General features: G+C 48.3%; 1 protein-coding gene across 1 annotated transcript in view; it reads right to left on the minus strand.

Moving 5' to 3' along the window:
- Window positions 1-215: 215 nt before the first annotated feature.
- Window positions 216-26,121, minus strand: part of LOC142784398 (uncharacterized) — a 28,436-nt gene continuing 2,530 nt past the window's right edge. The window contains exons 2-3 of the mRNA XM_075882767.1: window positions 5,565-6,609; window positions 216-272 (exon numbers count right to left, since the gene is read on the minus strand). Of these exons, the coding sequence (XP_075738882.1) occupies window positions 216-272; window positions 5,565-6,609 (1,102 nt within the window). The remainder of the gene's footprint in view (window positions 273-5,564; window positions 6,610-26,121) is intronic.

Here is a 26,121-nt window from a genome sequence, read left to right on the forward strand (position 1 = left end):
CCGTAATTCCTGGAATCGGCAGCCATGGCCGCACTACGCCAACATCCGGCGCTCACCTAATGGTTCCCGCATGGCAATATACGTCGACCACGACAATGCTTCGCTACCCATCCCCGCTCGACCAAACCGCTCGCCGTCGCCATCCGGACGCCTGTCGGCTCACCTAACCGTCGCCGCTCTCCCTCTCTCTCCTACCACCACCAGTCCTCGGAAAACTAGCGGGCACAACTCCTAGGGGTGAGCATGCCTTGACGACCCGACCCGAAATTCCTCTGCGCACGGTACCAGGACACAAGAACTTGATCAACGTACATGTTGACGGCACACTTGCAATAGCACTCATTGACACTGGCACTCACATATCTGTAATGAGCTCTAGTCTTCGTGCTCTGCTGAAGAAACTGCTTACGCCTGCTCTTATCACTGTAGTCCTAGTAGCTCATGAAGCAACGTCAGCTGTCACTAGGATTTGTGCCGCCCGCGTCACTGTGGCTGGATGTCTTACTTCTGTTTTGTTTTACGTCCTGGACCACTGCCCACATGAAATCATTCTGGGATTAGACTTTCTGTCGGGGCATTCCGCCCTAATTGACTGTTTTGCCGGTGTTGTTCAACTTGCCGTTGACCATCCTGCTCCTGCGCCACCAAGGCTATGCTCCGTCGAGTACATTCGCCTATTATGTCCAGCTGTGACGTATATAGACGTCTCTTCCCATCCGCCTGTGGCCGACGGAGATTATGTGGTGCCACCTAACGCTACCGTCCTCTCTTCGTTCAATGTAACGTTCCCGCACACAATTATCACTATGAAGGACAGCATGGCACGTCTCCCTATTGTGAACTTTGGAATTTGCGCGCAAGTACTGCCCTGAGGAATATGCCTAGCAACACTTGCCTCGGCCAGCGACTACAACATTTCCGCTTTAATAGAGGATACACCGTCACCACCCAGTCTTGAGTTAGGCACCACCCGAGGTGGCATAACGAAAATGATCGCATCTGATCTCCCTGCCGAGCATGTGCACGCGCTTCGTGGCCTTCTTGCACCGTATGAAGACATCTTTGATCTCCACGACCGATCACTAGGCCAAGCGACCGTCGTAAAGTATCGAATTAACACTGGCGATGCAAATCCGGTACATCGGCGGCCCTATCAAATATCCTCCACTGAATGCCACGGGATCCAGAAAGAAGTCGACAAGATGCTTGCTCGGAACATCAATGAGCCTTCATAAGCCCTAGGGCTTCGCCTGTCGCTCTCTTCAAAAAGAAAGATAACAGCTAACGTTTCGGTGTCGATTACCAGAACCTTAACAAGGTAACGAAAAAAGACGTGTATCTCCTGTCACGGGTAGATGACGCCCTTGGCTGCCTTAGTGGAGCAAATAATTTTTCTTCCATCGACCTCCGTTCCGGCTACTTGTAGATAGCATTTGATGACATGGACCGTGAAAAGACAGCATTCATAACTCCCGACGGATTCTATCAGTTCAAAGTAATGCCGTTCGGGTTATGCAATGTCCCAGCTACATTAGAACGAATGATGGACGCTCTCCTTCACAGTTTTAAATGGTCAATCTGCTTCTGTTACCTTGATGACGTCATCGTCTTCTCACCGCCTTTTTAAACACACTTCTAGCGTCTCTTGACTATTATTTCGGCTTTCCTCCGCGAGGTAGGGCTTCAGTTAAGCTCGTCGAAATGTAACTTCGGCCGCCGCCAACTCGCTGTCCTCGGTCACCTTGTTGATTCTTCTGGTGTTCGTCCCAACCCTGAGAAAATCCGTGCAGTCAAAGATTTCCCTTTGCCGACCTCCGTGAATGACGTTCGGAGCTTTCTGGGCCTCTGCTCCTACTTTCGCAGATTTGTGCGGAATTTCGCTCACGTCGCGCGCCCACTCACGGAACTACTGAAGAAAGATGTGACTTTTGTGTGGAGACCTAAACAAGCCAGAGCATCCGCTGAGCTAACCGCCAGACTTACGACGCCACCGATTCTCGGCCACCTTGATATGCCCGCTCCAACCGAAGTGCGCACCAACGCAAGTGGCCATGGAATCGCAGCAGTTTTGGCACAAAGACAGCATGGCTGTGAGCGCGTCAATACATACGCTAGCTGTCTCTTATCGCCAGCGGAACGAAATTACTCAATCACTGAACGTGAATGCCTTGCGCTCGTCTGGGCAGTGGGTAAATTTCGGCCATATTTGTATTGACGGCCATGCACAGTTGTCACTGACCACCACGCCTTTTGCTGGCTGTCGTCCTTAAAAGATCCTAGGGGACGTCTCGGCCGGTGTGCTCTACGGCTACAAGAATATTCGTACACAGTCATTTACAAATCGGGCCGCCACCATTTTGGCGGCGGAGGTGGCAGACAGCGCACAAGCTTATCGTCTACTTGTGTCTCACAGGTGATACCGGGACAGCTGCGGTGGTCAAGCACGGCATAGGTCATGGGACTGCGAAACTCGGGCCAAGCTAAGCTGGTAGCGTTGTCACCTAGCCACGTCGGAGCGAAGATTATTCAACGCCTACGTGACTTTGTTGTACCCCTTCAGCGCCTGCGTGGACATTGCTACGCAGCTATAAAGGAGCGCAAGGCCGGCTTCACGGCATTTTGACAGCGGAGGTGGCAGACAGCGCACAAGCTTATCGTCTACTTGTGTCTCACAGGTGATACCGGGACAGCTGCGGTGGTCGAGCACGGCATAGGTCATGGGACTGCGAAACTCGGGCCAAGCTAAGCTGGTAGCGTTGTCACCTAGCCACGTCGGAGCGAAGATTATTCAACGCCTACGTGACTTTGCTGTACCCCTTCAGCGCCTGCGTGGACATTGCTACGCAGCTATAAAGGAGCGCAAGGCCGGCTTCACGGCATTTTGACAGCGGAGGTGGCAGACAGCGCACAAGCTTATCGTCTACTTGTGTCTCACAGGCGATACCGGGACAGCTGCGGTGGTCGAGCACGGCATAGGTCAAGGGACTGCGAAACTCGGGCCAAGCTAAGCTGGTAGCGTTGTCACCTAGCCACGTCATAGAGAAGATTATTCAACGCCTACGTGATTTTGCTGTACCCCTCCTGCGCCTGCGTGGACATTGCTACGCAGCTATAAAGGAGCGCAAGGCCGGCTTCACGGCATTTTGACAGCGGAGGTGGCAGACAGCGCACAAGCTTATCGTCTACTTGTGTCTCACAGGCGATACCGGGACAGCTGCGGTGGTCGAGCACGGCATAGGTCAAGGGACAGCGGAACTCAGGCCAAGCTAAGCTGGTAGCGTTGTCACCTAGCCACGTCGGAGCGAAGATTATTCAACGCCTACGTGACTTTGCTGTACCCCTCCTGCGCCTGCGTGGACATTGCTACGCAGCTATAAAGGAGCGCAAGGCCGGCTTCACGGCATTTTGATAGCGGAGGTGGCAGACAGCGCACAAGCTTATCGTCTACTTGTGTCTCACAGGCGATACCGGGACAGCTGCGGTGGTCGAGCACGGCATAGGTCAAGGGACTGCGAAACTCGGGCCAAGCTAAGCTGGTAGCGTTGTCACCTAGCCACGTCGGAGCGAAGATTATTCAACGCCTACGTGACTTTGCTGTACCCCTCCTGCGCCTGCGTGGGCATTGCTACGCAGCTATAAAGGAGCGCAAGGCCGGCTTCACGGCATTTTGACAGCGGAGGTGGCAGACAGCGCACAAGCTTATCGTCTACTTGTGTCTCACAGGCGATACCGGGACAGCTGCGGTGGTCGAGCACGGCATAGGTCAAGGGACTGCGAAACTCGGGCCAAGCTAAGCTGGTAGCGTTGTCACCTAGCCACGTCATAGAGAAGATTATTCAACGCCTACGTGATTTTGCTGTACCCCTCCTGCACCTGCGTGGACATTGCTACGCAGCTATAAAGGAGCGCAAGGCCGGCTTCACGGCATTTTGGCAGCGGAAGCGGCAGACAGCGCACAAGCTTATCGTCTACTTGTGTCTCACAGGTTTGAGTATTTCTAACATTTTAACCTCTTCTTTCTGTTGCCTATGCTGCCAACAGTGTAGTTCTAAATTTAGAAAATTGAAAATTGCTCCAGCCACAGTTCAAAAAGAGCCCGACGTTTCGAGACCGACTCGGTCCCTTCCTCAGGGGGTGACTGTCTTGGTCATGGAAGTGTCGTCGCGTCGTGTTCTCTCACCACGGCTCCGGCTTTCCCTTTCCACCACGTTTCGGAGACCGTGAACGTACACCGAAGGCATTGTTCCCAGCGAGCGGTTCACGTTGGCAGGCGTATGCTGAATGTGCCAAGACTCGAGAAAGAGCCTCTTTCCCAAATTCCGTTCTGTTTCAATAACAGACGCGCCATCTAAGTCAATTTTATGGTCGTGATTCTCGCAGTGCTCCGCCAGAGCGCTACGTTGCACTTCCATCTTCCTGACGTCGTTCTTGTGTTGGCGCATTCTTTCCGGGAAACACTTGCTCTCGCCTATGTAGCAGGCTGGACACCCAGAACACGACACTTTGTAGACAACGCCCGGGTGTAGCTCCCTCGGAAGTCGGTCTTTCGGCCGCGGTAGCAAGCGAGCGAGCGTCGAAACAGGTTTATGGATTACCGTGACCCCGGCTTTTCCTAGGATTCTCGAGAGCTGTTCACTTATGCCCGGCACATATGGAATGGCGACGCGGTTGTTCGGCGTCTTCGTTTCTCTCGTGTGCGGTGGTGTGGCCAGGGCGGAAAGGAAGTCGGGCGGTGTGTCGCTTGCAGGTGTCTTTCCGCGGTGCGGTGGTTGTCGTCTCGACAAATGGCGTGACGCCCGGCGGATGAACGCTTCTGTGTAGCCATTCCTTCGTAGCTCGGCGACAATCCTCTTTTCTTCTTTCTTCCTCTCACCTTCCGACGTGCAAATTACTCGTGCACGTGAGAGGAGTGCCGAAACCACTGAAGCTTTGTGGGCAGTTGGATGACAAGACGAAAAATGCAAATACCTGCCGGTGTGAGTTGGCTTTCTATACACCGAAAAGGTCATGCGCTCGCCCTGTCGTCTGACTGAAACATCGAGAAACGGAAGCGCCCCGTCTCGCTCTCGTTCCACCGTGAACTGTATCGCTTGGTCGATGGAGTTTAGATGTTCGAGGAAGCTGTCTACTGCTGCCTTCTTTATTATGCAAAAACAGTCATCCACGTACCTCACAAATACTTTCGGCCTGTCAATAAAGGAGCCCAGTGCCGTCTCTTCTATGTGTTCCATTGTGAGGTTCGCAGCCGTAACGGAGATCGCCGCTCCCATCGCGGTCCCGCTGGCTTGTCTGTAGAAGCTCCCGTTGACGCTGAAATACGTCCCCTTGAGGCAGTATTCCAGTAGGCGACATAGTTCGTCGACGCCCAGGCAGGTTCTTTCATCCAAGAGCTCGTCTTGGTTCAACGCTGCTCGTGCGCTAGATACCGCTAGTGCTACGGGCACACTGGTGAACAGGGACACGACGTCGAACGAGACGAAGCACTCATCGCTGCTCACGGTCACATCTCTCATGCGCTCCAAGAAGTGGCTGGCGTCGCGTATGTGGGTTGGTGTTTGCCCCACGAGCGGCGCGAGAGTCCGGTGGAGATACTTGGACAGCGCCCAGAGTGGAGATGTTGTAAAATCCACGATAGGACGGAGCGGAACTGTGGGCTTGTGGGTCTTGGGAAGCCCGTAAAATCCTGGTGCAGAGCCGTTCCGGCAGATGAGCTGGAGGTATGTGTTTCTCGCCTTCGGGTGCGCTTTAAAGATATCCGCCAGGAGCTTGTTCATTTCCCTTTGGACACTTGGTGTGGGGTCCTTCGTCAGCTCTTCGTAGGCCGGACTGTCCAGCAGGTCTCGCACTTTGTCGTTGTATGCCTCCCTGTCGAGCAGGACCACTGCGTTCCCTTTGTCGGCCGGGAGGATGACAACCTTATCATCTTTTCGGAGCGCATGGATCGCCTTACACTCCTCTCTCGACAGGTTGTGCTCACGGCGCTTTCCTATTTTTGATAGTACGCCGATAGCCTTGAGACGCACGTTCTCCCGAATGCCGCTGTCGAGTCGCCTTATGCCTTCCTCCGTAGCCGCGATGATCTTCGGCAGTGACGGACGTGTCGTGGTCGTGTTGAAGTTGTGTCCCTTTGCCAGCACGCTGTGGTCTGTCGGGGAGAGTTGTTTGGAGGACAGATTGATGACGAAATTCTCGTTGTCAGGACTATAGTGGTGTTTTTCGCCTTGAAGCGTCGCAAGCTTACTTTTGTGGGTCGCTTGTTGTTTCTGCGCTGTTGTTGCAGCCACATTTCGTGCGCACTCCTCCAGTGACGGAAAGATGTCGGGCAGTCGATGTTGAAGTTGCCGTCGTGGAAAGAACAGGTCTAATTCCTTCTTCTTGATGACGCTGTGGCACTCATGGATTCGGGCGTTTAGTAGCCGCCGTTCTGCTTGTGCGATGATCTTGTTGCCCTCCGCCGTGTGCACCAGGCGCTTGAGCTGAAGGCTTCGTGGTATCACGTTCCTCTCCCGACAGGTCCTCGTGAAGTCGAGATGGTTGCGGTAGGTCGTGACGCCGCGTGCCACGTTCACGTACCGCTTTGCGAGGAGCGCTGCTTCCTGACCGAAGTCACTGCGTAATGACTTAAACGTAAACATTTTGACAGCAATATGTCTGGCTGGGTAGAAAAGTTTAGAAAATTGAAAATTGCTCCAGCCACAGTTCAAAAAGAGCCCGACGTTTCGAGACCGACTCGGTCCCTTCCTCAGGGGGTGACTGTCTTGGTCATGGAAGTGTCGTCGCGTCGTGTTCTCTCACCACGGCTCCGGCTTTCCCTTTCCACCACGTTTCGGAGACCGTGAACGTACACCGAAGGCATTGTTCCCAGCGAGCGGTTCACGTTGGCAGGCGTATGCTGAATGTGCCAAGACTCGAGCAAGAGCCTCTTTCCCGAATTCCGTTCTGTTTCAATAACAGACGCGCCGTCTAAGTCAATTTTATGGTCGTGCTTCTCGCAGTGCTCCGCCAGATTCTCGCAGTGCTCCTCCAGATAGTGCTCCGCCAGATAGTTCTAAATTGTGCGAATTCGTCTTTTTGAACTGTGACCCAAAATGGAAAGTGATATAGAGAGTTTGAAGCGAGAATTTCGGAAAGAAATCGGGAGCCTAAAGAGCAGCTTAGACTTCATAAGCGAGGAATATGAGTCCACTAAGAAAGAATGCTCAGACATCAAGAAAGAAAACACAGCATTAAAGGCAACTTATGAAACCATTTTGCAAGAGCTTGAGTGCCTCAGAAAGACGACGCAAGAAAACGCAACGCGCATCACCGCACAAGATCAATATTCACGGAACAAAAACGTCGAGATTAAAGGCATCCCGCAAGCAGTCAATGAAAACCTTGCACAAGTGCTTACTAAAATAGGGGATGCACTAGGCGAAACTATTACTGAACATGACATTGAGGCTTGCCATCGTGTTCTGGCCCGAAGTGCAAATGCTCGTATGAATGCTTCCGGCAACCAAGACAGCTCTGTAAACTCAAATATGGTCGTGTCTTTCATTCGCCGAGTAAAACGTGATGCCCTAATGGCTAAGGCAAAACGAGCTCGGATAAACACGGAAGACCTTGGCTTTGCCACAAAGCAACCGGTGTACATCAACGAGCATTTGTGCCCACAACTAAAGAAGCTACTTGGGTAAACAATTGCACGAAAACGAGAACTGAACTGGCTATTTGCATGGACCAGGGGTGGGAAAATCTTCACTCGAAGAACAGACACATCTCGTGCTATCCAGAATACCAGTAGAGCAGACCTGGATAAGATGCGCGAAGGTGGTCTCACTTCGTAAAGTAGTGACTACCTCGTCACAGATTTTTAGTTTTCTGCTTTACTTTTTTTCTTTAACATGGCGTCACCAATAGATATCACACACCAGAATGATGGTGCTCACCTGGAATTTTTACACCGCAATGCACGATCGGCTCGAAATAAGTACGATGAGCTCACCACCTTCCTAGATTAATTTTCCTTTAGGTTTGACATTATTATGGTTACGGAAACCTGGTACACATGCAACGAGGAAGTGTTTACATTACCAGGCTATCATAGCTTTTACTTGAATAGATCTTTCCGCCGAGGGGGAGGAGTACTGCAGTTAATCTCGGAAAAGCTTTCTTGTAGCTTACTTACTGAATTTACAACAATCACGCCGGATTGTGAAACTTTAGCACTAATCCGAGATAACCATGTTTATGTTGTTCTTTATCGCCCACCTGATGGGTGTGTTGAAAAGTTCTATGTCTTCCTTGAAAGACTACTAACTTGTGTAGGCACAAATAAGCTGTGCGTCGTAATAGGTGGTGACTCTAACAACAACCTTTTACAAAGTAATGCAACGTCTCGTTCATTCCAGCTGTTGCTTGATTCTTATGCATGCACAGTCACATTATACGAACCAACTCGTGTCAGTATTCACTCTGAAAGTCTTCTAGACATATTTATCACGAATAATACAAACGACTGCATGACAGCAGGTTCAGTTATATCGGATGTGAGCGATCACTTCCCTGTATATATGATATATAAAAAGAACAGGCTTTCTAGACACCTAAAACCAAGTCATTTGAAACCCTATCAAATACAGCAAATCAATTCAAAAACTTTGGAGCAATTATTTAGACACCATATTGAAAGGTTAAACTTCAGTGCCTTGTATAGCTGCAAAAATGCTGATGAGGCTTACGATACTTTGATGCATCTTTTAAAAAAAGCATATCACTATTGCTTTAAACTAAAGACTGTGATAACCTCAAGGAAAATTCGGAAGCCGTGGTTAACAAGCGAATGCCATGAAATGATTCGTAAAATAAATGCTTTATATCATAGATTTATCAAAAGTAGAGACAGCAGTCATCTAGCCGAATACAAGAAATTTAGAAACACGTTAAACAAAACTTTAGGTAACAAAAAGAATGCTTATTTTCTAAACCAATTTGAGAGGGCAAGTTCTCGCAGTGATGTTTTATGGCAGGAAATAAATCGTCTGATTCACTCTGGCACTCGCCAAACCAAGGAACTGGAGCTCGTAGTGCATAACGAAGTACTTAGCGGTGAAAAACTGGCAAACAATTTCAACAAATATTTCATGACTCAGGTCTCAAATAGCACGTCATGTGTGGACAAACGCTCTATATTGCAATTTATGGGCACATCAAATATGCAATCTTTTCGTTCTTAGAACCAGTAACGGAACAGGAAGTACATTCCACTTTTATTGGCCTCAAGAATAGTAAAGCGCGCGATATTGATGGCATTCATATTGGCCCAATTGAAGACGTACTTGACCTTCTAGTGCCTCCACTTACCTCTCTGTTCAACTTGTGTCTAGCCACAGGAGTTTTCCCGCGGTGGTCTAGTGGCTAAGGTACTCGGCTGCTGACCCGCAGGGCGCGGGTTCGAATCCCGGCTGCGGCGGCTGCATTTCCGATGGAGGCGGAAATGTTGTAGGCCCGTGTGCTCAGATTTGGGTGCACGTTAAAGAACCCCAGGTGGTCTAAATTTCCGGAGCCCTCCACTACGGCGTCTCTCATAATCATATAGTGGTTTTGGGACGTTAAACCCCACATATCAATCAATCAATCAACAGGAGTTTTCCCCGAAAAAAATGCAGAGCGCTAAAGTTAGCGTGTTGTACAAATCGGGAAATAAGAATGACTTCTCGAATTACCGTCCAATCGCAATATTGCTTGTTATTTCCAAAGGGCTAGAAAAGGTTATCTGTAAGCGAGTTATATCTTTCTGCGATAAGAATTCTTTGATTGCGTCAGAACAATTTGGTTTACGTCAAGGTTTGTCAAGTGAACACACTTTGCTAGCACAAAAAGAAATCATCTTAAAGGGATTTGAGGTAAAGAAGCTAACACTGGGTATTTATATTGATTTTTCTAAGGCGTTTGACAGAATACACCACCAAACTCTGTTTACTAAACTAGAACATTATGGTTTCCGGGGTGTAGCCCTAAATCTCGTCAAATCTTATCTAGGGAATAGAAAGCAATGTGGAAGCATTAAAGATAAAAGTTCTTCGCTATTGGACATAAATACCGGTGTTCGACAGGGAAGTGTGTTAGGCCCCGTGTTATTTAACATCTACGTAAACGACATAGTAAGAGTTAGCGAGAACGTCGAATTTTCAGTTTACGCCAATGATACAAGCTTGTTCCTCCAATCCGACGACGTATCTAATCTTAGTATACTAACTCACGACGCGCTAGAAAAGCTACAAAAATCGAGTGAAGTCAATTCTTTTGTTATCAATGCTGCTAAAACAAAGGCTGTTCTATTCAAAGCAACTAATAAAAATATATTCTAGCTTACACTTACGCCTCGGTGACAAAGAGATTGGGATTGTACAAGACGTTAAAATATTAGGGGTCACTTTCAGTGAAGACTTAAACTGGGATTCGCATGTGTATGATGTTGCCAAAAAGCTTGCCAAGGCATGTGGAGTGCTTTCGAAATTCCGAGATGTAGTTTCTCCAAAAGTTAAACTCCTCATTTATAATGCTTTATTTCACTCGCACATCAATTACTGTACCCTCGTCTGGGGAAACACCACGCAAAGGAACAAATGAAAATTGATCAGGCTACAGAAGAAAGCATTACGACATATTGCAGGTGTTCCATACGACGCTCATACATTCATATTATTTACAACATATAACGCGCTCCAAGTAGAACAACTGTACAATTTCAATCTCTTTGCTAAATACAAACATAGTTTGAAAAGTAAAACCAATTTTCTGACACTGTGTCAGCTCAAAGAGTCACCCGCAACACCTTACAACATAAGGAAAAGAGACACATGACAAATACCGTTTTCGTGAACGAATTACGGTTTAGAAGACTTAAGCATATCAAGCCAAACTTTTTGAATAACTTAAACAACAAAGGTATTACGCCTGATACGCTGACAAACAAGCAGTGGAAAGAATATTTAATTAGCAACCCCAGAGAGTCTGAACTTGATCGAATAATCTCGAGTTCATTTTCACTATGTATTATTTTAGAGCATCACATTCCACGTGATAATTCGTTTGAGTAGAAGTGCATTTTTGCCTTTTCATATGCAAATACTGTTTCTTGTATTTGTGTTTTCGTTATGCATACTGTTTCAAGGTAGTGTTTCTTATATATATATATATATATATATATATATATATATATATATATATATATATATATATATATATATAAATTATGTTCTTTTGCATTCCTTCACACTTTGTTCTCCCATATTATGCCGCATTCTTTCAGTGCTTGCGATTTTACATTATGTCTGCAGTTGAAGTTTGCTGCTAAATTTGTTGATATTTTACTTGCTTGTGTTATGCGTTCTTGTACTTTTTCTGTTTTACTTGCTTGTATTTAATTACTTTTTTACATCACCACGAGTCTGCGGCCAATCTGCTCAGGGTCAAGAATCCCGTCAAGCTGCTTTTTAGTAGCTTTTAATTCCTGTCCCTGCATCTGTTTCACTTTTTAATTTGATTTACATTTTGTTTTGTATTGACCATTGCCATTGTATGAAAACATTGAATCACTGTACTTTAACATGATTGCTGAAAAAGATTGCTAAATAAACTGAAACTGAAACTGAAGATGCCGACTGCTTGTCGCGTCATCCAGTCGACCCACTGGACGTTCCGGAGAGCGGCGAGTCCACTTGCGTGCTGGAACTTTCCGCCTTCGGCAACATCGGAGATGAGCGACGTCGTGATCCTCGCTTAAGAGATATCATCCTTCGGCTGACTGGTCCCACAACTCCGCCGTCTCTCCGTATGTTCATGCTCCGAGATGGCGTATTATATTGCTACAGCATGCATCCTGACGGACCTTAGCTGCTACTGGTCATATCCCAACATATGCGTCAGACTGTTCTCGCGCAGTTACTTGACATCCCAATGGCTGGTCACTTAGGAGTCTCAAGATCTTATGACCATGTTCGACGTCGCTTCTTTTGGCCTGGTATGCACTAATCCGTCCATCGTTACGTCGCTTCTTGTAAATCCTGTCAACACCACAAAAAGCCAACAACCCTTCCAGCAGGACGCCTTCAGCCCATTAAGATACCATCGGAACCATTTTATAGGGTAGGTCTTGACCTACTTGAACCTTTCCCTTTATCGGTTAGCAGTCACCACGGACTACACCACTTGGTATGCTATCACGCGAGCCCTTCCTACCAGTTGTGCAACCGACGTCGCCGACTTTCCTCTAAAAGACGTCATACTACATCACGGCGCCCGTCGACAACTACTTACCGATCGGGATCACTACTTCATATCCCAGGTTATACAAGACATATTGCATTCTTGCGCTACAAAACAAAAGTGCACAGCAGCCTATCACCATCAAACCAATGGGCTCACAGAACAGCTAAATTGAACTATCACAGAAATGCTTTCCATGTACGTTAACCCCGACCATCGTGACCGGGACGTTGTCCTACTATTTGTGACATTTGCCTATAATACGTCCTGGCATGATACTGCAGGTTTCTCGCCGTTTTTTCTCATGTATGGACGAGAACCCACGCTACCTTTTGACACGCTCCTTCCTACCGTTAGCCACACATCTGACTATGCCCGCAATGTTATCTCTAGAGCTCCAACGGCAGGTGAAATTGATCGCCTGCGTCTTAGTGATTCGCAAGACCTCCAACGACTGCTGTACAATGCTCGCCACCACGACGTCAACTTCCAGCGTGGTGACACGGTCCTTCTCAGCACGCCATCACGGCAAGTTGGCCTGTGCGAAAAGCCGACTTCGCCATACTTGGGTCTGTACCATGTCGTGCGCCAAGTTACCGACGTTACCTATGCAATTGAACCATTTCACAGCACCAGCGCCCGATCGTGTTCTGACGTTGTGCGCGTCTCTCAGCTGAAGCGATACCACACGGACCAAGCGAGCACCGAGGAACGAGACGGTGCCTTCGCCGCCGGGGGGTGATGCTACGTGGCGCCACGGATAACTCGAAACCCGATAAAGAAGACGATGTCCGACTTCTCGTGCAGACTGGGTTCTATCATGTATGCCTGCTTGTTAAATCAACAGTAAGCATATTTCTCCGAAGCCTTTTCCCCGTAACAATATTATTACACCATATTGCATTATGTAATGGTAGTTTATTGTAGTTCAATAATAGTTCAACTCGTGGCCGATCCCCGTGATGGGTTAAGACCGACCGACCGACCGACCGACAATTAAACAAACGAACCAGTTTGGAATAAAGAATGGGTCGATAGTAGGCTTCTCCAGTGAGGCACCGGCTCGTCCTTTTTTTGAGATTTGGGTGCCATGAAACCCGGGAAAAAGGACCTGGAAAGGTGAGACGGAGCGGACGTTCCTACCGTATGCGCAGGCTCAAAGATTTTTGTAAATCCGCCGTGGGTACAGGTTTTGTGCCAGGCCTAACCCTACTAGTGACCCAGATGTTAGAACATGATATTTCGACGTTTACTGGAATTCTTGTGTGAACCTTGTGCGATGGATGCCTTGTTGACTGCGACTTCACCTCGCAACAACACCGGCCAGTGATGGCTCTCGTTTACGACACTAGGCTGATTAACGTTTCGAAATGCGGAGTCAAGTAAGCTAGCAAGGCCGTCATGCAGGTCGTCGCAGCCATCAAACGTCTCCGGCAGTTGTATCGCCCACTAATACGTGAGTGGCGAACTATCCACCAAATACTGACTAAAAAGTACGAGGTTCTCAAAGAAATTTATATGAAGATTTAAAATACAGTTGACATTGATAATTTCGAAGAGGAGATAGAGGAAGCTGACGTTTACAAGCTCCGAATTATTTTAGCAAGGGTAAGATGAGAATATAGGATAACGAAACAAGCACAGGTTTATTATAGCCAGGGTCAGCTCAAAATATAGGATCACGGACATGTTAAAGACACAGAAAGCTCGTTTGGAGACGATAAGACACTGGATTAGAAAGCAGAAGCCTTAAGAAAAATACTCTCCCCATCCTCTTCACCACTATATAGTCAGTCAGTTCTAAACAGCAATCTTCTCACACAGAAGCTCGATGAGTCAACCTCACGACAAGAGGAACGCACTGAAAACAGACAGAGTAGCATTCGTACAGCAGAGAGTGCAGTCTCGATGATCTGTAGCGAAGAACAGCCTCAAAAGGTAAAGATCCCTTCCACGACTTTAGCAGTCTCGTCATCCTGCTGTACTAGTAAATCGAATGATAAGATAGCATCACCAGCAAAGGTGCACCTGGCGGTAGACGGCATATTCGTTTGTATTGAAGTCTTCACGTCTGTGCAAGCATATACCTGATCATAAGAAGTCAAGCCATTTCACCAAGGGAAAAGAAATATAAAAAAAATGGTAGATCCCATATAGAGTGCGAATCGATATGCGAGGCACGATTGAGAATGGTTGTTATGTCGTTTTGAAATCAGCACAATGCTTCGAGCCGGGCGTGAAATGTGCCGTACATAAATTTCATATCATAATTGTCATGTTTGGACGTGTGATTTATCTTTGTCGTCTATTCACGTCACGTGATACCAAATTCGACACACATGAAGCTAGCGAAACGGCCGCAAGCACGCTATGCGCGTAGCATGTAGTCATGTTTTACATGACACGCATACTATCATTATCATGTTTGGGCGTGTCATTTACCTTTGTCGTCTATTGACATCACGTGATGAAAATTTTGGTATATGTGAGGTTAGCGAAACGTGCGCGAGCGCATCATGAGCGTGGTATGTTGTCATGTTGTTACTTGATACGTATGTCAAGAGTATCATGTTTGCACCCATCATATATCTTCATCATTCATTGACGTCAGCTAGCGAAGCGTACACGAGTGCATCTTGAGTGTGGCACGTAGTCATATTCTTACATGACGCCCATGTCACGATTATGTTTGTACCACACAGATACCTTCTTGATACATTCGCGTGGCGTAATACCAAATTTGGTATATGTGAAGCTAGCGAAACGGCCGCGAGCGCATCATGAGTGTGGCGTGTAGTCACGTTGTTACGTAACACGCATGTCATGATTATTAAGTTTGGACGTTTCATTTGCCTTGGTCGCTCGTTAACGTCAAGTAATACCCAGTTCGGTATATGTGAAGCTGGCGAAACGACCATGACCACCGACAATGGGCGCAGAAATCACTATGAGCGCAACGTGTAGTCATGACTTACATGGCATGCATGTCATGGTTTTCCTGTTGGGGTCTGTCACTTGAGTTCTTCATGCAGTCATGCCATACCCTAACAGTTTTGCAACATGTCATGTGAATGAAAACACTGCAAGGGCAGCAAGACCATGAAATGTAAATCAAAACATTATTGGCATACATGCCATGATTTGTGAAGCCGCTGTGGGTAGAGGTTATGTGCCAGGCCTAACCATACTCGTGACCCAGATGCTGGAACAGGATATTTCAACGTTTACAAGAATTCTTGGGGGAACCTTGTGCGATGAATGCCTGTCTACTGCGACTTCACCTCACACTTCGCGACTTCACCTCGCAACTGCCGGAGACGTTATGACTAGTAAGTTATGTTGTTCATACAGTCATGTTATGCATGCCAATTTTGGTTTCAATATCATTATTGAAATGGCCAGGAGCGCTAAAAGTTGTAGGTGGCTAGATAGATAGATAGATAGATAGATAGATACGTTAAAAGACGTCGAATTTCGGCAAGAAATGCTTGGTATTTAAATGTCAACGAGAAAATGGAAGCCTATTGCCAGTACTTATCATAGTTCCCGATTTTCGGGTAAGCCACAGAAGGCTATCGCTGGTATAGAATATATCTACGAAGATGCGAAAATTCAAGACAACGTCAACCCCCTGAATAAAACAGCCACGCCAACGCAGAGGAAAAGGGCTGATGAATACTGATTATGCCCCCAAGGCAAATGCAGCCAAGAGAAAAAACAAGCAAAGTTTTGAGCAACAGCTACACTAGAGTAGTAGTAGTTGTAGTAGTAGTAGTAGTACAAAACTTTATTATATACATAATCCAGACAGGCTTGAACTCCAGTGCCCCGAGGAATATACGGGTTGGAGAGCGAAGTCTGTCCGGCAGGGTGGTGCCCCTATTCCAGGGCCCCACTGGCGCGAGCCATCCGTTCAGCTCTTTGGATCAGTCGCAGCTGATCCACTAGGGCTGGGCTAGACAGCAGCGCCTCCCATTCTTCCCACATGCCAGTGGTGTTGTGCTCTTCGTCATGCTCTGCACACTCCCACGTGATGTGAAAGAGTGTTGGGGTGGCTCCACACCACGGGCACATATCTCTGTACGCCGTGGGGTAGATCAGGTGAAGAGTGTGCAGGTCTATGTAAGTGTTAGTCTGTATTTTTCTTAGCGCTGTTGCCTCCGCAGCGCTGAGCTTGCTACGAGGACGTGGATACAGCTGCCTATTCTCTCTGTAGTGCTTTAAAATTGTTGCGAAGCAAGGGTCCAGGGGTGTAGGGTCATCACTTGCATTGGCATGAGTGGCTCGGTGATTTGTGAAGCCTCGAGCCGCCTCGTCCACGCGCAGGTTCCCTGTCACGCCCTCGTGCCCCGGTGCCCAAGTCACAGCCTCTACGTATTTCACTGTGGGGTCCCATCCTGTCCCAACCAATATACGGAGCGCTTGTGCTCCAATTTTGCCCTTTAGATAGTTTCTGCAAGCCTTTTGCGAATCTGTAATGATTGTTAATGGAGCGTTTCGCGTCCATCCCTCTTTTATTGCGAGTGCTATGGCAACTTCTTCTGCTTATGTTGTCGATACAAGATCTATTGAAGCGCAGGCTGTAGTTCTCCCTCTATGGTCGGTGGCTACACGCACATATCTGGAGAAGGCGATTTTCTTGCGCTAGTAACTGGGCCTCGGGTCATTCTTCAATTGTGTTATGAAGATCAAGCGTCATCAGCTTGTTGTTTGAAGTATTCCGCGGTAATCTCAGGGCTGTCTTGTAGGCCATTCTAAATATTTGGTTTACTTCCTCCTTCTCTTCCCTGTTCATAATTGCATACGGAAGCGAGCATGTAATGCGACTGATGACGAGGCTTTTGACCAATTTTAGGGTATCTTGTTCTCTCATGCCTTTATGGTTGTTTGTTATTCGCGAGATCATGCGTGAGATTTGCTGTACTGTTGTTTTGAGTTGATTTAATGTGTGCAGACATCTCTGATTAGCTTGAAGCCACATTTCCAGTATGCGTACGGTATCTTTCTCCGGAATGACATTTCCGTCGAGCTTGACTTCCAGCTTTAGATTCGGGTCGATCCTCCATGCTTTTCTCTTCGTGAAGCGAATGAGCTCTGACTTTTCGGCTGAGCACTGAAGACCCCGTATCCTTGCGTACTCTTCCATGGTGTTAGCTGCCTGTTGTAACCTATCTTCTTTCTCTGCTAGGCTGCCTGTGGTTGTCCATACCGTAATATCGTCTGCATATATCGCATGTTGTAGACCGGCAATATCTTTGAGTTTTCCTGCAAGGCCTGTCATGGCGACATTGAAAAGTGTCGGTGAAATGACCGCTCCTTCGGGTGTTCCTTTGTTTGGAGGTTTAATGACGTCGGATTCGTAATCTCCCAGCTTGATTGTTGCAGTCCTGTTACTAAGAAAACTTTTGACGTAGTCGAACATTCGTTCTCCACAGTTAGCTTCCTCCAGACCTTCTAGTATTGCTTTGTGACTGATGTTATCAAAGGCTCCCTTCATGTCAACTGCCTTAATGACGTTTTCCCCAACCTTAGAGATGTCCATTAATACTTGTTTTTTTAAAGGTAGCAGAACATCTTGCGTAGAAAGATGCGAGCGAAAGCGAAACATAGTTTCGGGCCTGAGGTTGTTCTTCTCGAGATGGTTGAGGAGCCTGGTGTTCACCAGTTTTTCAAAGATTTTTCCTAAGCAGGACGTGAGCGAGATGGGTCTCATGTTCTCAGTGGCAAGTTTTTTTCCTGGTTTAGGCACCATGACCACAATCGCATGTTTCCATTCTGGTGGGACAGTTCCAGCCAGCCAATGTTTGTTTATGTATTTAGTGAGAGCTTCAATGGCTTCGTCATTTAGGTTCCTGATCATACCATTGGTGATTTTATCTGCACCCGCGGCTGTGTTCTTCTTGTTACTAAATATGGCTGCTTTTATCTCAGTGTCCGTAAAGGCTTGTCTAAATCAGGTTGCGGTGATCCTTTATACCTTCCTTGATATGAAGGCGTCGCTCCGTCTTCTCCAAAGCATTTTTAGGGGCGAAGCTCCTTAGGGCGTGGGCTGTGCGTCCCCTGTAGCCTGTATGTAGCCACCTCTAGTTTAGTTCTTGCAGTGTTCACTAGATGGCGGTACCGTCCCCTGTATGTAGCCACCTCTAGTTTAGTTCTTGCAGTGTTCACTAGATGGCGGTACCGTCTCCTGTATGTAGCCACCTCTCGTTTAGTTCTTGTAGTGTTTACTAGATGGTGGTACTTGTAGCTGATGATGAAAAGATGCAAGATGTTATAAACTAGAAAGCGGTACTTGTAGTTGATGAAAGACGCGAGATCTTATAAAATAGGAATGATGTCGCATATGGCGCGTGTCATTGGTTGAAGGCAATCGTTCGATTTAGTGCGGCGACGTACGCTAGGGGGAGCGATGTAATAAAATCGAGTGGGCAAAATGTACAGAGGATTCATGGTTTACCAGGTTTACCTCCGGAGCTTCGCCCACTCATCATCATTCACTTCGTGGATATGGCGGAATTTTTTATGCATGGCTTGAATGAGGTCCTCTTTTGCACCTGGGTATAAGTGCAGTAATCGTTCAACAGCTTTACTGTTTTCATTTTTTGTCTTCGTGGGGTCTCTCATGGCTTTCAGTATGTTCCATGATTTGGCCATACTCAGCGTTCCATTGAGTGAATCACAGAAATTGGCCCAATTAGTGGCAGCTAGTTGATTGGCGTAATCCTCTGCGCGCTGGGTGATATCTTTGATTCTTTCTTTCAATTCACGGTTACGTTTCTGTCTTTTCCATCTTTTCGTAAGGCTTTGTTGCCCAAAGATGTAGTAGGTGTGAGTCAACCTCAGCGGCATTGCTTGATTGCGTTATTTCTTTACTGTCCCTTTCTTTTTGACGCCTTATTTTGTCACACCAATCACTCAAGTTTGTTATATCTGAGGCAGTCAACCTTTGTTCCAGTGATTTTCTGAACGCATGCCAATTAGGTATTTTGGCAACGCCAATCTTTTTGCGTATCGGATCTGTGTGTATAGTGGTGCATAATATGTAATGATCACTGCCTAGATTTTCTAGAGTGTTGTGCCATTCCACCTCTTGACAATTTTTGCAGTTAGATCTGGTGTCGTGTCTCTGGAGTTACTGTTTCCTAGTCTTGTTGGCATTGCTGGATCCGTCAGGAGTGTCATACCTGTAATTTCAATTTGCTGGGCTATGTTCCTGCCTTTGGCATCCTGAGTGAGGTATCCCCAGCTTGGGTCTTTTGCATTGAACTCCCCCACCACTATGAGCGTGTTCTGCTTCGCTAGTTTTGCTGAATCTTCAAATAGTTTGTCGAAAGTTGCCTTTCTTTGTTGAGGTGGGCTATAAATGTTTAGGATGAAAATGCTTTTCTTTTTCTTCTCCTTATATACGATTTCCGTAATGATATGTGGGATTTCGATTATTTCTATTGGTTTATGCTGTATTACGGTTATGGATTTGTGGACTAATGTCGCCACTCTCCATTCATTGGTATTATTCACAACTTCACCATGAGTTTCATAGCTCTGCATGCTTGGCGTTGTTCCCACCTCTTGGAGAGCTATCACAGCAGGTGGCCGCGGCTGCATGGCCACCAGCTGTGATGCTTAGTTCACACTGAAACATCCGCTTTCTACAGCGACCGTAATTCCCCTGCCGCCGAAACGCAGGGTCGTTCGCACTGGACGCGCCCCGCGCCGCCGAATATGCTACCACGGGGTGAACGCGGGATGGATGCGCTGTCACCCGGTTGTTGTCGCGGCTGGCAAACGCTACTACGCTATCCAGTGGTGTGTACTTCGACGATTCTCGTACGCAAGAAGCAAGAAAAGACAGTACTGCTTACTTTGCTGGCAAGTGGCTGTCTTGTAATGCACGAAGAGTAGAAAAACCACCGACGCCAGCGGCGTCGGTGGGTTCGTTTTGCTCTGCAAGACCGCAACAAGCTCGGTCACGCCAACAGCAAGCTCGGTCACCTCTTTCATGAAATACGGAGGCGAAGTAGGCACAGAGTAGGTTGAACTCCCGTTGGTTTCAACATTCATTTACGTGCATTGCGGCATAACAAGTGAGTAGGCCTTGGCCGCCATTTTTCAAAATTTTTTGACTAGCGCTCCTATTGGTCCGCGGTGACCGATTCGGCGGCAGACGCCGCAAAAATCGGTTCGAGAGCGATCGGCGCGGAGAGGGCCCTTCCGGCGGAACTCGCCGCCGCCGAACCGGATTCGGAGCACTTTCGGCGGCCGTTACGCTCAGTGTGAACGCGGCCTGAAAGCTGTTCCATTTTTCGTCGGAATCCCCGGCAGTTCCACTGCCATATGTCACACTCTTTATTAGTTTTTCTTAGTCGCTTATGCATTGTCAGTAACTTCTTGTGTCATATTAAGTAGGCTCAGCCTGTTGTATGCCTTATCTGCTTTTTCCCTTATGTGGCTGCCATTGGTATGCTTTCTCAACGCCTTCGTGAGTTGTATCTGTTGCGCTTGAATTTTTCTTTCCAACACGTCGAGTTTTCTGTCTACCTGCCCCATGACCTGTTCGACGATGGAGGGAACTATTTCTTTTACGGCTTCTTTCAGAATAGCCATCGTCACCACAGTGTCGCCGGTCAATATTGATACGCTTTGTTGCTGTTGCTGCTTCTGTCCTGCCGAGGAAGATTGAGTGGGTTTCTCTTGTGGTTGTTGCTGCTGCTGCTTTTGTTGGCTTCTAAGTTGCCTATTTTCTATTTGTAAATCCCCCATTCTTACACGCATTAACTCTAGTGCTCGCTCGAGTCTCGCGAGCTGTGTGTGTGTTGATTGCGCTTGGTTTGGAGGAAGTTGGGAGGCTGCCGCTGCCCAGCTTACCCTGAATTTCTGGTGATGGTGGTGGTGGTGCAGCTGCTGCTGTTGTTGTTGTTGCTGCTGCTGCTGCTGCTGCTGCTGCTGTTGCTGCGATGTCTTCTTGAGCTTCTTGTTCTTGTTCGTCTTGCTTTCTTCTTGCCGATTGCCTTTGGGGCTGAAGTGGTCTTGGGAATCGCATCTGGACCTCGATCTCGAGCGGGAACTAGATCGAGATCCGGAGCGTGATCCCACGTCGGACCCCTCCGTTAAATCGATATCCTGCCTTTCGGTGCTGAACTACAGACGCTTCAGTATTCCTGGAGATCGTTGTCCATTTTCGTGTCTAAGCTGCTGTACCTGTTCTTTTCCCCGTTGGGGACTTTCTTAAGCCTTTTAGGGCATTCTTTTGCCGCCGTTAGATGATCCCCGCCACATAGTGCACACTCGGGAACGCACTCGTGGTCTTTTGGAGGGTCTCTAAGCCTGCAGCCGCCACATACATTCACAGTGGGTGTTGGACAGACGTCCGTCCTGTGGCCGTGGCTTTTACACAGTTTACAGTATTGTCATGTGGGTTGGTATGGTAGACATGGCATCTCACCACCATAGTAATACACAAAACGCGGCACAATGGGTCCATAAAAGGTAATCATTGCCGTCTCAGATTTTCCCAACATGCGCGCTTGCACGATTGTGACGCCCTGTGTGCGTACTCTAAGGTTGTTGAGAAGTTCCTATTCCAGTGTTTCACGTTCCAGTCCATGCACAACTCCCTTGAGAAACCCCTCGGGTGTAGAAATGTAGGTATTCACGGGATGTCTGGTGTTCTTGAGGTCGAGCGCCTTGATTTTCAAAATTTGCTCGGCGACGTGCTCGTGCGGAGTACTTGCAATGATAATGTTGGATACATTCCGGAGGCGCAGCAGGAATTTGTCACCTCTGCATATTTCCGCGTCTCCACATGCACGTGCAATCGCTCGTGCCACTTCATATTGTCACGTAAGAGTGAGGGTAGCCCGAAGACAGGAGACCGGGAGGTTAGTAGAAACAGAAGGAGATCCGTTTATTTGGCGGACTTGCGCCCACTAAAGGAACAACAGACACACCGGCTTAGCGGGAGGCGAACAGCGCGCTCGACTGCCGTCGGGTAACAGAAAATGTCCCACTGGAACACAAGGCGCGTTCGACGGCCGTCGGGTAACAGAAATGTCCCACTGGAACGCAAGGCGCGTTCGACGGCCGTCGGGTAACAGAAAAGTCCTACTGAACGCAAGGCGCGTTCACCATCGGAGATACAGTCGCCGTAGCGTCTGGCGCTATCTCGTTATCAACGAATGGTCGACGTGCGGGCCATGATCTTCGCAGATGAGTCGTGGTATCGGCATGCGCAACACTATCCGCAATACACCTCGCGGCATTGCTCCCCTCCTCAACGTAAGCATCGACCCGATGCTTTGTTTAAAATAAAACCAAAACAAAAGGACAGCCTGTGCGGAAGTAAATGGCAAATAAGCACGAATCACGCACACATAAACAAAACAAGAGATGCAAACAGGGAGCCTCCTTTAGCGCGCATGATAGGGCTTCAAACGGGCGACGTGTACCACTTCTTGTCGTGCGCGGCGTCGTTGGGATGAGCTAGCCCCATCAGGGACTACTTCATAGTCCACTTCACCCACTTGACGGATGACTTTGTATGGGCCGAAATAACGGCGCATGAGTTTTTCGCTTAATCCTCGGCGGCGAACGGGCGTCCAAACCCAGACTTTGTCACCTGGCCTGTATGTTAAATCGCGTCTCCGCAGGTTGTAGCGTATTGCGTCGTTTCGCTGTTGGTCTTTTATGCGCAGACGAGCAAGCTGCCGGGCTTCTTCTGCGCGCTGAAGGTAGGCGGCCACGTCTAGGTTGTTTTCATCGGTGACATTACGCAGCATGGCGTCCAGGGTAGTAACGGCATCCCTCCCATGGACGAGATTAAATGGTGTCATTTTAGTGGTCTCCTACACCGCGGTGTTGTAGGCGAAGACCACGTAAGGCAGAATTAAGTCCCAGGTCTTGTGTTCTGTGTCCACGTACATAGCGAGCATATCGGCAATGGTCTTGTTCAAGCGTTCCGTGAGACCATTTGTCTGCGGATGGTACGCAGTTGTTCTTCGGTGATCTGTATGACTGTAATGTAAGATGCCTGAGTAAGATCAGCCGCAAACGCTGTTCCCCTGTCTGTTATTAGCACCTCAGGTGCGCCATGACGGAGGAGAATTGATTAGACAAAAAATTTGGCAACTTCTACGGCTGTGCCGTTCGGGAGGGTCTTATCTTCAGCGTATCGGGTAAGGTAATCAGTGGCCACTATGATCCACTTGTTACCGGATGTTGACGTGGGGAATGGTCCAAGCAGGTTCATACCAATCTGTTGGAATGGTCTCGACGGGGGTTCAATTGGCTTGAGAAACCCAGCTGGTTTTGTTGGAGGTCTCTTCCGGCGCTGACATTCGCGGCAACTCTTGACGTACCGCGCAACATCTGAGGAGAGGCGGGGCCAGTAGTATCGTTCTTGAATTCTGTGGAGTGTGCGTGTAAAACCGAGGTGGCCTGCAGTGGGTTCGTCATGTAACGCTTGTAAAATTTCTTCTCTGAGGCTGCTCGGGACGACAAGAAGGTAAGCTGCCTTATTCGGTGCGAAGTTCTTTTTAACTACCACCCCGTTTTGCACACAGAAGGAGGATATCCCACGCTCGAACAGTGCAGGTGGTATGGAGGCCTTTCCTTCGATGTAGTTGATCAATTGTTGTAGGATCGGGTCTGAGCGCTGCTGTAATGCAAAGGTGCTGCTGCTGATAGGCCCTAGAAAGGCATCGTCGTCTTCATGGCTTGGTGGTGCGCCGACAGGGGCTCTTGAGAGGCAGTCTGCGTCGGAGTGCTTACGACCAGATGTGTAGACTATCGTCACGTCAAACTCCTGAAGCCGTAGGCTCCATCGAGCGAGGCGGCCAGAAGGGTCTTTCAAACTGGCCAACCAGCACAACGCATGATGTTCCGTTACGACCTTGAAGGGTCTGCCATATAAGTATGGGCGGAATTTCGAGGTGGCCCATACTATCGCAAGACACTCCTTCTCAGACGTGGAATAGTTCACTTCCGCTTTCGACAGTGAGCGGCTTGCATACGCGATGACGCGCTCGCAGCCCTTGTGCTTCTGAACGAGAACGGCACCTAAGCCGATGCTGCTGGCGTTGTATGTATCTCAGTTTCGGCATTTTCATCAAAGTGACCCAGCACAGGCGGCGACTGTAAACGTTGTTGAAGTTCTTTGAATGCCTCACGTTGCTCAGCTTTCCATTCGAAAGGGGCGTCCGACTTGGTGAGCTGCGTCAAAGGGGCAGCAATGTGTGAGAAGTTCTTGACGAAGCGTCGGTAATAGGCGCACAGTCCTAAGAATCGGCGCACTGCTCTCTTATCTTGCGGCTGAGGAAACTGTGCGATAGCGGCTGTCTTCTCAGGATATGGTCTTACGCCATCTTTGCTTATAACATGGCCAAGAAACTGTAGTTCTTCATAGGCAAAATGGCATTTTTCTTGCTTCAGTGTCAGTCCTGATGACTTAATTGCGTCCAGTACCGTCCGGAGCCTTTTCAGGTGGTCGCTGAAGTTGGAGGCGAAGATGACCACATCGTCCAGGTATACGAGACATATTTGCCACTTGAGACCTGCCAGTACTGTGTCCATTAGACGCTGGAAGGTTGCTGGAGCGTAACAAAGTCCAAATGGCATCACTTTGAACTCATACAATCCATCCGGCGTGATGAAGACGGTCTTTTCTCGGTCTCTTTCATCAACCTGAATTTGCCAATACCCTGTCTTCAGATCAATGGACGAGAAGTACCTTGTATCACTAAGACGATCTAGAGTATCGCCGATCCTTGGTAAAGGGTACACGTCCTTCTTAGTTACACTATTCAACCGTCGGTAATCGACGCAAAACCGAAGACTTCCGTCTTTCTTTTTGACAAGGATGACTGGTGCCGCCCATGGGCTTTTCGATGGCTGAATTACATCGTCGTGTAACATTTCCTCAACTTGCTCTCGGATGGCCTGACGTTCACGTGCCGACACACGATAAGGGCTTTGATAGAGAGGGCGGATGTCTTCTTGTGTTATGATTCGATGCTTTGCCAGAGAAGTGTGTCGGACCTGTGAAGAAGTGGCGAAACAGTCGTTATAACGTCGAAGGAGGTTCTGGAGCAGTTGCTGCTTGCATTGAGGCAAAGAAGGGTTAATGTCGAATGACAGCTGCAAGTTGTGGGTCTGTGGCGTGATGGTCGCTGGATTCGAGAGGGCGAGGGTGTCACTGACTTCCGCGATTTCATCGAGAAAAGCAATGGTCGTGCCTTTGGCCAGGTGACGGTGTTCTTGGCTGAAACTTGTTAGCAGCACTGGGCCCTGTCCATTCCGGAAGTCCGCAATGCCTCTTGCGATTGCGATATCACGGCCAAGCAAAAGCTGTATGTTACCTTCGACGACGCCATGAGCATTTTCGGCAGTACCAGTGGTTACGGGGATTAGGGTCGTTGATCGAGTGGGACGCTCACGCCATTCTCGAGCACACGGAGGGCTGCACGATTATGTGGTGCCGAGTATGAATTTATGGCTTCATCCGAGGACAGTTTGATGGATCTGGACGCCAGGTCAATAACCGCGTGATGTTGAGTCAAGAAGTCCATGCCGAGAATGACGCCACGGGAGCACTGTGGGAGCACCAAGAAAGTGGCAAGGTATGTGTGACCATCGAATGTCACCCTTACAGTACATCGCCCCGATGGGGTGAGGAGGTGGCCCCCCGCTGTGCGGATCTGCGGGCCGTCCCAAGCCGTCTTAACTTTCTTCAGTTGTGCTGTCAATGGCCCGCTGATGACCGAGTAGTCAGCTCCTGTGTCAATCAAGGCAGTTACCGGGTGGCCGTCGATAGATACTTCAAAATCATTGGCACGTGGGCTGGAGTTGCGCGTTGGTTTTGGGTTCGGGTCACGA

This window comes from Rhipicephalus microplus, unplaced genomic scaffold, assembly GCF_043290135.1.
Source record: "Rhipicephalus microplus isolate Deutch F79 unplaced genomic scaffold, USDA_Rmic scaffold_14, whole genome shotgun sequence".
Lineage (NCBI taxonomy): Eukaryota > Metazoa > Arthropoda > Arachnida > Ixodida > Ixodidae > Rhipicephalus > Rhipicephalus microplus.